The sequence below is a fragment of the Natrix helvetica genome (genome assembly GCF_964273705.1).
Source record: "Natrix helvetica genome assembly, chromosome: 2".
NCBI classification, from domain to species: Eukaryota; Metazoa; Chordata; class Lepidosauria; order Squamata; family Natricidae; genus Natrix; species Natrix helvetica.
Genome location: NC_138552.1, coordinates 210,147,395 through 210,164,556, shown reverse-complemented (window position 1 = coordinate 210,164,556; position 17,162 = coordinate 210,147,395). Strand labels below are relative to the sequence as shown.

The 17,162-nt window shown below is 36.8% G+C and overlaps 1 protein-coding gene across 10 annotated transcripts in view; it reads right to left on the bottom strand.

Annotated features, from left to right (window-relative positions):
- ARID1B (AT-rich interaction domain 1B) overlaps nt 1-17,162 on the bottom strand; it is a 425,150-nt gene that overhangs the window by 178,669 nt on the left and 229,319 nt on the right. For all 10 annotated transcript variants that reach the window (XM_081944091.1, XM_081944094.1, XM_081944097.1 and 7 more), the window contains exon 5: nt 15,712-15,753. In XM_081944091.1, coding sequence (XP_081800217.1) covers nt 15,712-15,753 — 42 coding nt within the window. The remainder of the gene's footprint in view (nt 1-15,711; nt 15,754-17,162) is intronic.

Sequence of the window (17,162 nt, the reverse complement as noted above, 5' to 3'; positions counted from 1 at the left end):
TCCAGTTGCATATGTTTCTTTTCTACAGAAAGTGCAAAAGAGAATGATGGCCCTACAGTTTCTGATGGTTTGGGAAGAAAGGGATGATTTGGCTGTAACTTTCAGTTGTAAGACTGAAACAGATATGATCGTCCAAAAGGGTATCTTAATCTATTGAGATAGGGAATAAGGAAACTGTATGGTGTTGCTTTCCCATGATCTCCGATCAATCTTTGGTACTACTGAGCATGTTAACCTGGCCTGTTTCTGGGTTTGGAAATTGGGTTATAGTCCCAATAGTGGCTCTGTAGTTATTTAGAGGCCATGTCAGAATACAGCCTTCGACAACTATGCCCTGGTCTCATGGTAATCAACATGTAGGATTCCATGTAGTTTCAGACTCTCCCTAATTATGTTAAAACACTATTAGAAATGACTAGAGTTAATAACTGTTTTGGAACGTAGTTATGACTTAGTTATCCTTTATTCATTTGCTTGTCCAAGCGGATCAAACAGATAATTTCTTCCACACCCTTTATGAGGCTGCCATCTGCCTTAAAATGTTTTTTCCCTTTTCTCAAAAGTCTTCCCCACCCCTTGGAACTGGGGTTGGGGAAAATATTGAGATCTGATTGGCTTCATCTCTCTTAGACTTTAGGAAAGCTATAATGACCTATCTGCTTGATATAATTGAAGGTGGAGTCTGCAAGTACATGGTTTATACTTTCCAGTTTTTACCTTCTTTAATTTTGTTTTTTTAAAAAAAAATAATATTTAGAGTTCTTTCATCTTTCTTGTGGACATTACTTTATGCCAAAATTGTTAGCTACTCAGAAAGAGAACGAATATGGTGAGGTAAATAAGACCTTGGATCTAGTCTTCCGTTAGTGCGGGAAGCCAGCCATGTAACTTTGGTTCAGTCACTCAACCCAAATCAAAGTCAGTAATAAGCTGGCTGAAAAATAAGATGACTTGTTGCATTATGAAACAGTATATATATATATATATATATGTTTTCGTAGATTTTCACGGGTATAGGTATGCAGGTCTTGGTGTATTCGGGTCTTTTCCCGTGTAAGATTGACAGTATCTTGGCAACGTTTCGACAAGGTCACACTCGTCATCTTCAGGCTGGTGCCTTTGGCTTCGTGCTTGTGCGAGCAAAGCGTGATTGGAGCTGCCCTTACACCCCCCACCTATATTTATAGAAAAATGGCAGCTCCGATCACGCTTTGCTCGCACAAGCACGAAGCCAAAGGCACCAGCCTGAAGATGACGAGTGTGACCTGATCGAAATGTCACCAAGATACTGTTAATCTTACACGGAAAAGACCCGAATACGCCAAGACCTGCATACACACACACACACACACACACACACACACACACACCTCTTCTATATGCTGATGATGATACTCAATTGTTATATCTCTGTATCAGCTGAGAGACTATGCATACCCTGGAATTATTTCTGTACATGATGTACTAAATGAGGGTGAATGACATATTGCAACTTTATAAGACAGAAGCAGTGCAAGTAGGCAATTCTCTAGTTCCAAAATTAAGGTGGTTGATTTTGTGCTCCTCCTGGAGGAGCGGGTGCATATTCTAGAAGTGTGCAAAAATTGAGGCTATTAGTTGAAGAGCTTCTGACACACCCTGCCTTTTCTTGGCTTTAGCTGGTTCCTGGATGTCACTCTGATCCAGTGGCTATTATTCCAGTATAGTACATACAAGGTTAGTGAAAAACTGCAACTAGACTGCTGGTGAAGGGGGCTACCTGCACCAGCCATAATCACCTATGGTAGCATTGCTTCTCAATTTCCTAGTGTGTCAAATTGAAATTTGAGAAGCAACATGAAAACCTCTATTTGTTTAGGACTGAACCACCTTCTCCCATATCTGCTTCTCAGGTAAAATCTAATCAGACCAGCCAATTGAGGATTTATTATGTATGCAAATTTGGGTATGTATTAGAAGTGCTGTGCCTTTCTAATACATCTTATTATAGTTGTCTTCTGTTACAGAGATAGTAAGTTGTTTACAGACTTTAATTTTTTTATTGTTTTTAACATTTTCATTTTAAAAATAGGCCTCTTACTGTGTTCTTATTCGGGAATTGCTTTTAATGATTTTTTAAAAAAATGCCTGTCTACCTTTGAAAGAAAGTGTTTGCTTTCATTCATGAGCTACACGCAACTGCAAGAAGTGAGCCAGAAATTGAGAAGAAGGTGGAATTTACTTATGCTTAGGTACCAAGCTACTGAATCAGAGATGAATGCATAGAAATACACATCAAACTAGAGAAATGTATTGCTTAGGCAAGATTCCCAGGCAGAAGAAAGGCTTTATATGGCTTTGTAAGGGCTCAGTAGCCAAATGTGGTAGGCAAGGTCACTTCTGAAAATATTTCAGTGCTAGCAAGATACTCTAAATTCCCATTCTTAGACTCAGCAGTATACCAGCAGAAGGGCTCCTGGCAATTTCTGACACTGAACAGGACTGCTGATGATTCTCTGTTTCAGCAATTATTTTGCACACCGCTGAATATGAGGCTGTTGTTGTTGCTACAGAAGACAGCTTAAAACAATTAAAATGTACACGAACAATGCAGCTGACTAAAAATTACAATATACTGATGAATGCATTTTAATTCATCCTTTACAGAATATGTTCTATAAATTTACTGTGTGTTAAAACATAACTCCCCCACAAAAAATATTGCTGAATTAGAACAGGAGTGCCAAATTAAGATCCCAGAAACTACAGCTAGATTCAGATTACACAGAATACACTGAGAAAACAAAATAGAAATAAATATGAATATGCTTAGTCTTTCTATTGACCTCTTAGCCTTAGATTTATTTATATACTGTTCATATCCCAAAACTTCAGGTGGTTTCCAACATCAGTATAATAAAATCTGATAAAACATCCAAGAAACTAATCACAACACCTATCATAATTAACTCACTACTAATCACTATTGTTCCAGCGCATTGGGCCAAACGAAAAAGATTTGCCTTCGAGTCTGATCTTCTCACCTCTCAGAGTCAGGAACGTAAGCATTCCTTCTCCTGATGACCTCACAGAGCAGGCCCAGGTTCTTGAAGAAGGAAGTTCCTAAAACAATCTGGAACATCACCAAATAAGCCTTTATAGATTGCATGCGCCACTTGGAATTGTATCCATGAATCTACTGGTTTTTGCCAACTTTAACTTCTATGAGGTACACATATTCAATTTCCAAATTTTGTTATCTACTTCTTTTCCCCAAACTTACCTTCTCTGAACCTCTGCAAATCAAACTTTCTTTGTTGTGAGCTGCTGCAGGACCTCAAAGCCACAGATCACCGTTTTAGGAGGAAGTACTGTGTGTCCCTGCCTAAAGCAAATAACCAGAACAGAACTGGAGCTAATACAGAGTTTATCTGAAAATATGACCTACTCCGAAATTAAGTCCTAGCTTGATTTTTAGATGTGTGTTCGCCTAAACTGGTAGTAAAAAATGCTTTAAAAGTTAAAAAAAAGTTCCGAAAGCAGGATTTCTTGCTTTCTAGTTAATATAAATTGTGTGGCACAGCTGATTGTCGGAACCCTTTTAAAACTTTTTTTAAAGCATTTTTTTACTACCGGTTCGGGCAAATCGGTAGTAAAAAATGCTTTATAAAAGTTTAAAAAAAGTTCCAATGATCAGCTGTGCAACAGTGTGCCACGCGATTTATATTCGCTAGAAAGCAGGAAATCCTGCTTTCTAGCGAATCTAAATAGTGCGGCACAGCTGTTCCCCCCTCGCTGTATTATTTACCTTTGCACTCAGAAAAGGCTTCTTAGCACCTGTGGTGCGTATGTGCGCAAAGTGTGCGCTTGTCACGCATGTAAATTCACGAAGCAAATTCATAGAAGATTTTAGAGTATTTCACTCTGGTCCAAAATAAACCCTACCCCCAAAATAAACTCTAAATAAGACCCCACCCAAACGAAGGTGCTGGACGAGGTGCACGGGTAAAAATTAAGCTAGGGTAAGGATGGTGGTGGAGAAGCTGCCCTACTACTTATTTGCACACCCTGATACTTGCTTTGCTTTGTTGGCCCAATTCTTCTGCAACCGCTTGCTGCTACTCATGCACATCACTCCTGGCCTCTGTTTCACTGTCAGAGGCCCTTCTGGAATGCTGTCTGCAGCCAAGGTCGATCTGGAGCTCTGTTATCGGCTGCAGAGGCCCAGGGGTGATGTGCGCAAGCAGTGGAAAGTGGCTGCAGAAGAAATGGGCCTGCAGTGGGCTCCTGCTAGGTGGGGCTTGCCACCGCAAGGTGAGTCATTGTAAGACACACACCTCTCCTCCTCAAAAATAAGACCTGGTGCCTTTTTTTGTTGGGAAAAATATATAAGACCAGATCTTATTTTCAGGGAAACACTGTATGTTTCTGGATATTTTGCTAGGATTTCATATTAGTTACTTTTGCCCCATCTACTTTTGAACATCCTGCCATATTGGTGCAAAAATCCCCAAGCATCCTCACTAAACCTTTAAGATCCATCAGGTGCCTGGGGCCGACAGTCATAACTGATTCCCTGCATTTACAAATGTGGAGACTGCCCATGATCCAGAATGCTGATACACGGATGCCTGTTGACACTGTTACCTTGCTATCAGTACATGAATGCAGCTGCCATCTAAGAATAGTTGAAACAAAGGAATATAATAAAAAATTATTATGACCATAAAATATTTAGATCAAATAGCTGCACATATTTCTTCAGAAGTAAAGCAAAATGAATATTTGGCTTAGTATGCATATTTGAAAAAAATGTTATATCAAAAATGGCGTAGAAGCAAAGTCTACAAGACAGAATTTTAAAACATATGTGCAATTTACTGGTTGCAGCACCTTTTGTAAGGTGTCATCATCTGGAGTCCTATTAGGAAAAAACCTGCAAAGTTCCAATCCTTGCAGTAGGAATTGAAAAATTATCAATTGACCTCATTTATATCCCACCGCATTCTAATGACTCTTGGCAGGATACCAAGTGCAAGGTGAACTTAGAACAAGTGGCGTGTAGGATCTAAAATATATTTTTAAATTTACTATGAATCGACAGGGGAGCCAAAGGCCTTTTTATATTTGCAGTCACTTTCTGAGCTTAAATAGCTTTTTAATTCGGAGAGAGCTGTACAAAACTGCCTACAGTACAAGCTTGAATAGGCACAAATGAATCCAAAGGTGTACAGCATTTTCCCTGAGCACAAGAAATAAGCACTTATCTAGGAAAGAGATCCACAATGAATCACTGCAGGGTAGAATCAAACACATCCTGAGAACATACAAGCTCTTTTTATTATTACTGTAACAGCTGAAAAACACTTTATAGCTAAAGCTCTAAAAATGTTATTTTCAACCAACTAGTCTCTTTACTATCCACACTATCATACAGGTGAAACTCAAAAAATTAGAATATCGTGCAAAAGTTAATTTATTTCAGTAATGCAACCTAAAAGGTGAAACTAATATATGAGATAGACCCATTACATGCAAAGCAAGATAGTTCAAGCCGTGATTTGTCATAATTGTGATGATTATGGCTTACAGCTCATGAAAATCCCAAATCCACAATCTCAGAAAATTAGAATATTACATGCAATCAATAAAACAAGGATTGTACATAGAACAATATTGGACTTCTGAAAAGTATAAGCATGCATATGTACTCAGTGCTTGGTTTGGGCCCCTTTTGCAGCAATTACTGCCTCAATGCAGTGTGGCATGGAAGCTATCCTGTGGCAATGCTGAGGTGTTATGGAAGACCAGGATGCTTCAATAGCGGCCTTCAGCTCTTCTGCATTGTTCGGTCTCATGTCTCTCATCTTTCTCTTGGCAATGCCCCATAGATTCTCTATGGGGTTCAGGTCAGGCGAGTTTGCTGGCCAATCAAGCACAGTAATCCCACGGTCATTGAACCAGGTTTTGGTGCTTTTGGCAGTGTGGGCAGGTGCCTAGTCCTGCTGGAAAATGAAGTCAGCATCCCCATAAAGCTCGTCTGCGGAAGGAAGCATGAAGTGCTCCAAAGTTTCCTGGTAGACGGCTGCATTGATCCTGGACTTAATGAAACACAGTGGACCAACACCAGCAGATGACATGGCTCCCCAAATCAACACAGACTGTGGAAACTTCACACTGAACTTCAAGCATCTTGCAGCGTGTGCCTCTCCATTCTTCCTCCATACTCTGGGTCTTTCCAAATGAGATGCAAAAGTTGCTCTCATCAGAAAAGAGGACTTTGGATCACTGAGCAACACACGAGGTCTGTTTTTCTTTAGCCCAGGTAAGACACTTCTGATGTTGTTTGTTGTTCAGGAGCGGCTTGGCAAGAGGAATATGACATTTGAAGCCCATGTCCAGGATCCGTCTGTGTGTGGTGGCTCTTGATGCACTGACTCCAGTCTCAGTCCACTCCTTTTGAAAGTCCCCAACACTTTTGAATGGCCTTTTCCTGACAATTATCTCCAGGCTGTGGTCATCCCTGCTGCTTGTACGCCTTTTTCTTCCACACTTTTCCCTTTCATATAACTTCCTATTAATGTGCTTTGATACAGCACTTTGGGAACATCCAACTTCTTTTGCAATTACCTTTTGAGGCTTTCCCTCCTTATGGAAGGTGTCAATGATGGTTTTCTGCACAACTGTCAGGTCAGCAGTCCTTCCCATGATTGTGATTCCTACAGAAACAGTCTGAGAGACCATTTAAAGACTCAGGAACCCTTTGCAGGTGTTATGGCTTAATTAGCTGATTAGAGTGAGACACTTTGAGCCTAGAATATTGCACCTTTTCACAATATTCTAATTTTCTGAGATTGTGGATTTGGGGTTTTCATGAGCTGTACTTTCATAATCATCACAATTATGACAAATCACGGCTTGAACTAACTTGCTTTGCATGTAATGAGTCTATCTCATATATTAGTTTCACCTTTTAAATTGCATTACTGAAATAAATGAACTTTTGCACAATATTCTAATTTTTAGAATTTCACCTGTACATGGTAAGAGTCAAGGTTAGAAGGGAAGAGACTAAGGAAAAGATCAGCATTTTTCAGGAAAAAAAACCTCTGAAATAATGAAAGTATAAATACTCTTTCAAAGCAGAAATTGAGCATTGATGACTTTGGCTAGATTTTCTATTATTATACAGCAGTAAATACTCTAATAAATTCTTTCTAGATACAGTAGGTTGAAAATTAAAATTTATTAAATATTTTAATATTTATATGCTATGCTTTTTATTGTGTTTAGGGATTTTTATAGGACATAAAAAGCATATAACCTTATGACCATTAACAGTATAAATGGCATGTACTTGATTCTTGAGCCGAAAAGATTCTGCACTAAAATAAATATGGTTTTTCTCAATTTGGAAAACGTATTCTAATGACCTAAACTCTGAAAATGAGATTATTCAAAAGTGAGCTAGCTAATAAAAAAATTATAATCTTGCTCTTATTCTGTGTTCACCTAAGGTAGGATAAGAATCCTGCACCTATTTTACATAGAAGCTAAATTCAGTGGGATTTGCTCATTAGTAAGAAGAAATAGGGTTGGAAGAAAACTGAAGTGTATCTACTGGTAAATGCACTTATTCTTAAAGAAGAATTTAAAGTAACCAAAGACCTGCAAAATATTTTATTGAGGTCTCAAAAGTAAGTTTTCAGATAGTAGTAATTTGTGCAGCAAAATCCACGAGGCGTCTTGAAGCACCTTTGTGACCAATTTATTATTGTGTCAATTCTTCATGACTACAGATTATAATCCTGCAAACTCCTCATATGGGTTGGGACACAAAGTTTTTAACACTACCTCATTTTTGGCAGGCATAACCATATAAATCTTAATTTGGGCCACCTATGCTTTTGGGCCTAAGCCACTGTTTTAAGATTTTACAGCCTTACTTATTTGCCCAGTAAAGACACATTTAATCAATGGAAGCTATTCTCCAGATTTGGTTGGCTATTTCAATCTTACCTGTTGCAGATAATAATGGCAAGATGATAAGATTTCTTATTAACAACTCCAAAATTGTATAAACTACTTCCAGGGAAATGTTACCATATTATAAGACCTCATTCCTCCAAGATGCCATTGATTGAAAAACAGCTTTATTATTATGTATTTTTATAATTATACTGATTTTGGTATAGCTTTTATTCTTTTTTATTTTTGATGGGTGCATAAAAGCTTATGGGAGAGAGATTAATTAATTTGCACTGAAATACAGTTTAGAATTATTTTTATATCAGTGATGTCCACAATTTATCTATTTAAATATCCTTCTTCTTCCCAGATTCTATTATTGCAATTTCTGCTTCCACTCAAATAGAACATATGTTCTCCCTGTCTCTCCCCAAAATTAAAAAAGAAAACCCTCGTCTTTTAATTCACTGTGGCTAAAAAAGGAACATTGCTTAGCACTGGTACAATAGTACACAGAAAAAAGGTCAACTTCCAGTTCATTTTTTTCTTTAAAATAACAGCATCTGATGGTTTTGTTTTGCTGTATTAGAGCATATTCTGAAGTAATTTCATACTCAGCAAAACTAGATAATCTTTGCTCAACGACAGTATAAACATAATATTTGTACCAAATTATCATTAAATGTAGGATTTAAATGGAGGATTCTCATTAAAAAGGCCAACACAAAATCAGGGTCAGAAATCAGGCACCTTTCAATCTAATTACCCCAACCATCAATGTAAATTATATACTTCCTAAAATACACACATTGCAAAATCTTCAAAAATTATTTGATGCCGGTGTAAGATTTTAGCATTAGCACTTAGACTTGTATACAGCTCCATACTACTTAACAGTACTCTCTGAGCGGTTTACAATGTCAGATTAAGATGCTGTATTAATGACATTTTTTTATTTTTTAAATATTTATAAAGCAATCTTTTCTCCAAGCCCAATCAATGGAATACAGACTCCTTTATGTTATTAAGTCTAAAGGAACAATATCGAACAAACTGTGTTTCCAAATCTTGCCTTTTTCAGATAAAACGATAAGTAATCAGCAATCTGTTTTCACACCTGTGTAATATTATTGAAGTCCGACAAGTTGCATGCCAGGTTACTGCAAAGCATAATTTAAGGACAAGCATACATTAAACACACTCATCAACAAATCAACAAAAGTAACACTTAAAACATCAATATGATAAAGGTTAATTAGATTTAATAAAATGACACTGCCCTTTCAAGATGTACATTAGTCTGTAGCCAGCTGATGGCAGAAGCAGAGGCTACTTTAACTGCTCCTTGCAGAAAAGAATGCCAACTTGCTTGAAAACATTGCCTAGTAATAGATATTTGTTATACTTTAAAAATGCATACTCAGACATTAATTTCTTGAAATAAAGAAAATAGAGCTGGCCACTTCCAATCCATTTAAGTCTCTGTTCTCCAATTAATTTTTTTATTGAATGTGTTCCTGTGTGCCTTCAAGTTTGTGTTGGCTCCCTGCAGTTTTCTTGGCAAGATTTCAGAAGTGGTTTGCTATTGCCTCGTTTCTAAGACTGAGAGAGAATGACTGGTCCAAGGTCGCCCAGCTGGTTTCATGCCAAAGGTTGGACTAGAACTACCAGTCTCCCAATTTGTCTCATGATGCCTCAGCATTTCTCTTATTAGTACTGAATACTAACTCAAAAATATATGCTAGACTCTCATTTTGAATCTCAGAGTGGCCTAGAACAGTGGCCCGTCCCATTAACATGACCCTGTTAATACTTTTAAATAGGTTTCAATGACAACAGCAATTGTAGCGACGACCAAACCATAACAATAACAACTTTTCTTGTCCATCTATCGAATCCTTCCCAAGGACCTAGATTGTCAGATATTGTTGTTTCATAATATTAGATATCATCACAGGATGCAAACTGTTCTAAGTAAAGTTGCTTTTTGCAATAAGATGGTAGTGATTTTGTCAGTGCTGATAGTGTTCAGTGATGCAAATAAAGGTGATTTCCCCCTCCCAAGTCATCCTGAAATCCTCAATGCCGAGGATGTTCAGGGTAGAGTTGAATATGCACCTCTGCAAATCACAGTTCAACCCCCTTCCTGATCTCTCCTTTCTGTTATTTAGGGGCAACATCTATCTTGGCATATGATAATACATTTTAAGTTAGACATTATGAAGGCAAGAGAAATAATTAGTGCTGATGTGGTTTGGCCCTGTCATAGGACTATATTGCCCACACAGATAAAAGATATGATGAGTAATAAGTTGTTGCTGGAAGTTTCTTGAAGGAATTAATTGCTGAGATTTACATCTCAGACTGACACTGCTAATGGTAAGTTGCTGTTTCAGGTATGGGACACTGGGCTTAAAGAAGAGCAATTTTCCAGGCTCCAAATCTTGTTTAACTTAAAAATACCAATAGCAGAAGGCATAAATATCATTCTACTGGTTTTTATATTGCATTTTTCCTCTAGTAGGTGACCTTGATACCTGATTTTCTTTATTCAGTTTAGCACCAAAGGTTTAAGAATGCCCAGTGTAAAATCTTGCAAGCATTTATTTATGTTCCAAGGAGTGAATAAAATATAGCTATATGACAAGGCCTACTTGTAGATCACAGAAGGCAGCTGGCAGCAGGCATGCATATATAACATTGAACAAGTTTCCAGGGCAGGATAGTTTTATCTAGTAAAACTGCTTCCCCAAAAGAAAACTAGCTGCACTGTGTGGGTCTCAATTGGTGAAGTATTGAGATGGATTCCTAGAAAAGGACCTCTTCCTTTTGAAGATATGCATCACATAATCATCTTAAGTTCAAAAGAGACACATTGAGATAGACACTGAAGAAATGTTGATTCTTATCAGTCATAAAAATATTGAATCTACTGTATTGAATCTACATGTTAAATGCTATGAAATATTTATGTGAAATATGAACATACAGTCTTACGCAGCAACTGTCATTTTAAGTTAAACCCCATACAGCTATTTGAGAAATCAACACAAGAAATAGGTGGCTATAAGAATGAGAGATGATATAAAGTATATAGATGCCGTACATATAACCAGATACTGTATTTCTGCTATCTGAAGCTTGTATGGAGTACTGACTGAATATGTGAAAATATATTTAAAAGATTTTTAAGATTAATTAATTTCCAGTAAGCACAACTTAATTCTTTATTTACAATCTATTTTTTCTCTCTTCAATAGGTAAGGTCCTATTATCTGCTGTAGAAAGTTATACTGCACAGTATAATCATCTATATCAGGGGTGTCCAAACTTGGGAACTTTAAGACTTGTGGACTTCAACTCCCAGAATTCCCCAGCCAGCTATGCTGGCTGGGGAATTCTGGGAGTTGAAGTCCACAAGTCTTAAAGTTCCAAGGTTTGGACACCCCTGATCTATATTATTTGAATGTTGTATCTTTACCTTAAAGGAAATTAGTCAGATTCTTCTCAAGTAAGTTTATAATGTCAATGGAAGTTTTGTATAAATATAAAATACATAACTCCGATGCAGAAACTATATATTTTTATCCTAAGGTTTTTAAAATCACACTAGCATATAAGGAGAGGACCAGTTTGGAATAGTGGTCAAGACATCAAGGCAAAAACTGGGAGACACGAGTTCTAGTTCCCCATCTTAGACACAAAGCCAGTTGGGTGATCTTGCGCCAATTACCTTCTCTCAGCCCTAGGAAAGAGGCAATGGCAAACCAGTTCTGAAAAAGCTTGCTACTATTTTTTTTTTCCAGACAGTGGCTGAGAATCGGACATGATTCAACAGAAAAAGAAAAAAAAGGGTAAAAGGTATAGCTTAAGTCTATGGATTTGTTCATTCAGTTTTCTTATTAACAATATGAATGTTTGCAATTACAAAATCCAGAAAATAATAATGTTGCTATTTTCTAGTGATGACACTTACTAAAAAGTATGGCCCTGCACAGTGAAGATCAACTCATCAAAAATGGAAACAACTGCTTACAATTATTTTTACAGAAATTAGTGAAACATAGTGGTGATATCTCATTGAAATGGTGTGGTGAAAAAAATGGAAATATTTAGGATTTGCTTTGTTGCTTGGCTTCTTTAATCAAATACCAAAGTACTCCATAAATAAATAAATAAATAAATAAATAAATAAATAAATAAATAAATAAACAAACAAACAAACAAACAATAAATAAATAAATAAAACTGTTCAACTGATAAGGAGGCAAGCCTGTGGCTTAGTGGCTAAGACTCCTGCCTAAGATATAATACAGCCCAGGTTCAAATCCCAGTAAGGGTATGGCTAGCTGATGAGAGCTAATTAGCTCGAAATAAATCTATACTAGTCTCCCTTTATTTATTTATCAGTACATCAGTACATCAGTACAAATACAACATATATATATAAACATATATATATAAACTTATATATATATAAGTTTTTAACTGTATATCGTTACCTATATATTATTGTAGGTATATATTACTATAGGTAATATATAGGTAACTCAGTTCATGTTATATAACAAACCAAGTGTCTGTCACTCACACTGCCTCGGAATAAAGGATAAAATTTCCAATTAAGAACAAAAGGAAAACAACTGTAGAGTATCATCGACTAAAATTAAAAAAGGGTTAATCCCCATTCTTAACTACAAAAAATGCATCCATGAAAATAATTTGTCAACTATTTAAAATAATATTTCGAGAAAACCTGGATGGAATTATTTTCAAGGATTGTTTCATTAGTTCTTCAAAAATATTTAACAGAGGATGAGACAGTTCATATGAACATATTTGAAATTCAGCTAATATAATATTAATTCTTTCAAACTAAAAGTTATTAACATGGTGATTTAGGACTATTTATGGAAAATTTAGTTTTTATAGTTTAGAAACAATTATTTTTTTCACACAATACATATTGCCTATTCGATATGTTGAAGTGTATTTGTTTCCCACAACTAGGCCCCATTTGGCTAAGAATTTCTTGGCTTATTCTGGATGAATCTTTTGTCCGTAGGGAGCTGGGCCAGTTCTACCAAGCAGCAAAATGAAGCAAGCTGCTTAAGGAAACAGCACATAGGAGGTATGATGAAGGTAGCAGTTGAGGTCTGAATGGTACAAAAAGGCTTTGTTAGTTGTATGAAAATTTGGTGTTAGGTTTGCAGTAGTAAAATGTCTTGAAGCACCATTAGTAGAAGATTAAAAAGAAAATTGTTAATAAAATGTGGTGGTATTGTTAATAAAATGTGATTGTTCAGGGACGAAAATAGAAAGCACAGGATGCAATAATATAGAAAGTATGTGCAATATCCAGTGAAGTTTTAAGTTAAGAAATAAGTTACTTGACACAACTGTTTCAAGAGTTTAACATTCTTCCTCTCCCTCAGTGCCAGACCAGAAAATAAAGAACATAAACTAAAAACAAATATTTTTTTAAAAAGAAAATCAACAAATACTTCATGCTTGTTTGGTAATCATTGATGCAACAAGTTTATAATCTCAGATTTGGAGGTCAATTACACAAACGATTGTAGAAGATAAATTGCATTGAATTATTCAATTTTATATTATAAGGAAGCAACAGTTTGATAGAGGCAGGGATGTCACAATCTCATGAAACATAATGAAATAAGCAGGTTCCAGAAACATTCCATAGGACTAAAAAGAAAACTAGGATTTATGTTATTGTAACTGAAATCCTCTAATAAAGTATATGCATTCAGAACAGCAAAAGCAACATTATTCCTGAAGTGGCTGTATCATATGAGGACTGGTGAATTGCTTATTCATGAAAGCATTCTATGCATACTTCCTTTTAGAAAATATTTACTATGTGTTCTAGCTTAGTCATCTATAGTAGTAGTAAACCCAGAATGTGACTTTGAAGCCACTTATGTTAATGCCAAACAGACATAGCTTGATGCAGTATGTCCTAAGTGCATTCAAAATGAAAGTGAAAATTTTACTTGGCAAATACTTAGCTTGTGCCATGTACAAATTGATCCTAATATCTTTCCCAAAGTTCAATTTTAACCTTAAAACAATAACACAGTCTTTTCCAAAATGAGTCAGACAATGAGAGCTATTGGCTACAATAATCTTCAATAATACTTCTGTTTACTCAGCTAGCATGAAGGATTATGGAGATGAGTTTGCAAAAGCTGACCCTCCAGGTTTATTAAATATTCAGTGAATGTTCTGTATGCCTGCTGCGTATTAAATACAAACTAGAAAATGCTACAGAACACCATATGTTAAACACTTCAAACAATTTTGGAGCAGCTCTATTTATTTTTAATAATTTATTTTAAATCAGTTTCCCAGATATCACAACACAATAAAACAGTAGTAAATCATAGTGTCATAAATATTTACTAACTAATAAAGTGGCAATTTTGATTCCCCTCCTCCCAGAGTTAACTATGCGCATCTTTTTTTTTAAATCATGAATGTTGAGCTTTATTCTTTTTCTACTAATTGTTCTTACTTTGGTGATTACTCAATTTCTATACTTGTTTGAAGTATTACATCATATGGATATTTAACAACAGAAAATTCATGATTTAAGATTAAGTTTTCAGATTTATACTCCTTTCCCACTATCCAATCTCTTTTCTCACTAGTCTATTTTATAGCTCCATGATGGCAAACCTATGGCACATGTGCCACAGGTGGCACGCGGAGCCATTTGTTAGGGCATGCGAGACGTTGCCCTGTTAGCACCAGTGCGTATGTATGCACTGGCCAGCTGACTTCGGCCTTCTTTTGAGGCAGTTTTTCACCCTCCGGAGTCTGAAGCCTCTGGAACGCAAAAAACCAGCCCTATGGGCAAACCTGAAATTCAGGAACGGACTTCCGGTTTGTCCTTAGGGCCGTTTTTCGCCCTCCAGAACTTTCAGGGAAGCCTCCTGAAGGCTCCAGAGATAGAAAATCGGCCCTATGGACAACCCAGAAATCACCATTCCAGAACTTCCGGGTTCCCGTAGGTCCATTTTTCGCCCTCCGGAGGCTTTAGGGAACCTCCTGAAGCCTCCAAAGGGCATCGGGGAAGCTGTTTTTGCCCTCCCCAGGTTCTTAGAAAGCCTCTGGAGCCTAGGGAGGGCAAAAAAAACATGCCAAAAGGAGGGGGGGTCACGCACATAGCATTATAAGTGTGGCACACGACCGCCCTGCGCTTCTCTTGCTTTTGGCACAGGAGCCAAAAAAAGGTTAGCCATCACTGTTATAGCCTATGTAAAATTTACCATTAAGAACCACCATTTAAAAAAATAAGATTGGTAGCCTAATTTCATTACTGATAGATAAAGTTAATATTTGTAAAAGTAAATCTAGAACCTTAAAAAGTTCTCTTCTCAGGAATTTAGTACTAGGCATGCAAAAGCTGCAAAAGTGCTCAGAAATCAACTTCTGGGTCTCAGTACAGAAGCATGAGCCACATTGCCAAACTACAAAACAAAATGTTATACTTAAAAAGTGATTAGCTTTAGTTTATAATATGTTCTCATATTCCAACCTGATCTCTCTTGCAAAATTTATTTAGAAAAAAAGTGGAACACAATATGAAATGTCCTCTTGACTGCAATAATCTCAAGTAAATATTACAGGATAGGAACTAATGATATAAATTTCAGGAAAAGTAAATGTTCTCATATAAAATTAAATCAGTTGTTTTAAACTTAAGAGTACCCAAGAAAAGAAATTTCATCATCTACAGACCTTGAGTCCAAATGAAGCATCCTCCGAGGCTAAAACTTCAACCTGAAATTATAAGGAGAAATAAAATTTCAAAACTAGTCACTTAAAAGTGAACAGAGCCACAGAGTTTGTGAGGAAAATACAAGCGAGAACAGACAGTGTCACTTAAATCCATATATAAAAACAGCAGTGCTGATCTAAGCAGAAATTATAGTTAGCAAAATAATAAAAACACTTTTTTAGGGCAGGAGGAAGAGAGGAAGACTTAACAAATTGAGTTTTTATGCCCTAATAAAAAGTAGCCAAATAAAATGTGGCACAATATATATTTATGCAATAGTTTGTCCCCAGAAGGAAAGTTGTACTCTTGTCTTGGATGGACTAGCATTAATATCAGAAATCATTCATATTTATTAATGAGGCGCTTATATTAAAGGGGGAGGAAGCTTCAAAACTGTACTTTTTTAAAAAAACTACAGGTAGTCCCTGATTTATGACCATAATGGAGCGTAGTTGTAAGTCACCACAGCCGTAAAGTAGGTCATCACCCAGTTTTCCAAATTTGTTTTGCTTGGTTGTGATTAAGCAAGTCCTTCCCTGAAGGAGATGGACTGTCTAGAAATACAAAATGTAAATAAATAAATAAAAAAACAAAAAACAAAATCACCATGGTTGTTAAGTGACTCTCTAGTCATTAAGTGACCATCTTGGTCATTAAGCAAATGTATTGTCCGCTAAGTGTTTTGGAAATAAACACCAGTTTTTGACAAAACATCATAAATTATGATCAATTGACCATGGGATACTACAAACAGCTATAAATCATTTTGCCAAGTGCCTGAAATGTGGTTATGTGACTACAGGGGGAAGGGGGAAATCAGAACTCTTGAACCAGGTCATAAGTACACATTGGGTTGGATGGGTCCATCATAACTTTGAATGCTAGATAAGTGATCAATTATAAGTTGAGGACTATATATGCAGAACTCTACGAAAATACCTGAAAATAAACTACCTGAATCCTGAAGTTTCTTACAAGAAAATTTTAAAACCTAATGCTTTAAAAAGAGTTCACTGAGTCACATAGCAGTAGGTAGCTCCCAGGGTCACATTTTTCCTACCTTCACAAATAGCCTCTGCTTCAACTCCCACCACCGGCTAATCTCTCACCTTGTCCTCCACTGCTACCCACGCTGCCATCCCAGGTAACCCTTGTCTTTTTCTTCCTCCTGCTACTGTCCTGGGAATCAGGGGCTTGTCAAGTAACACCTGGGACACACACACAGCAAGTGCCGCAAGGCAGTGGAGTCTCATCTGGCAATGGGAGTATGCCAGGCCAGGAAGCTGCTGGAAGACCTGGAAGTGCACTGGAAGCCGCTGACCCTTTGCAAGGCTTTGCAGGAAGAGAGCTGGGTCAAACAAGTAGAGGGCCTACAGGTAGGCTCTATTGGCACAGGGCTCACCTCCATCCC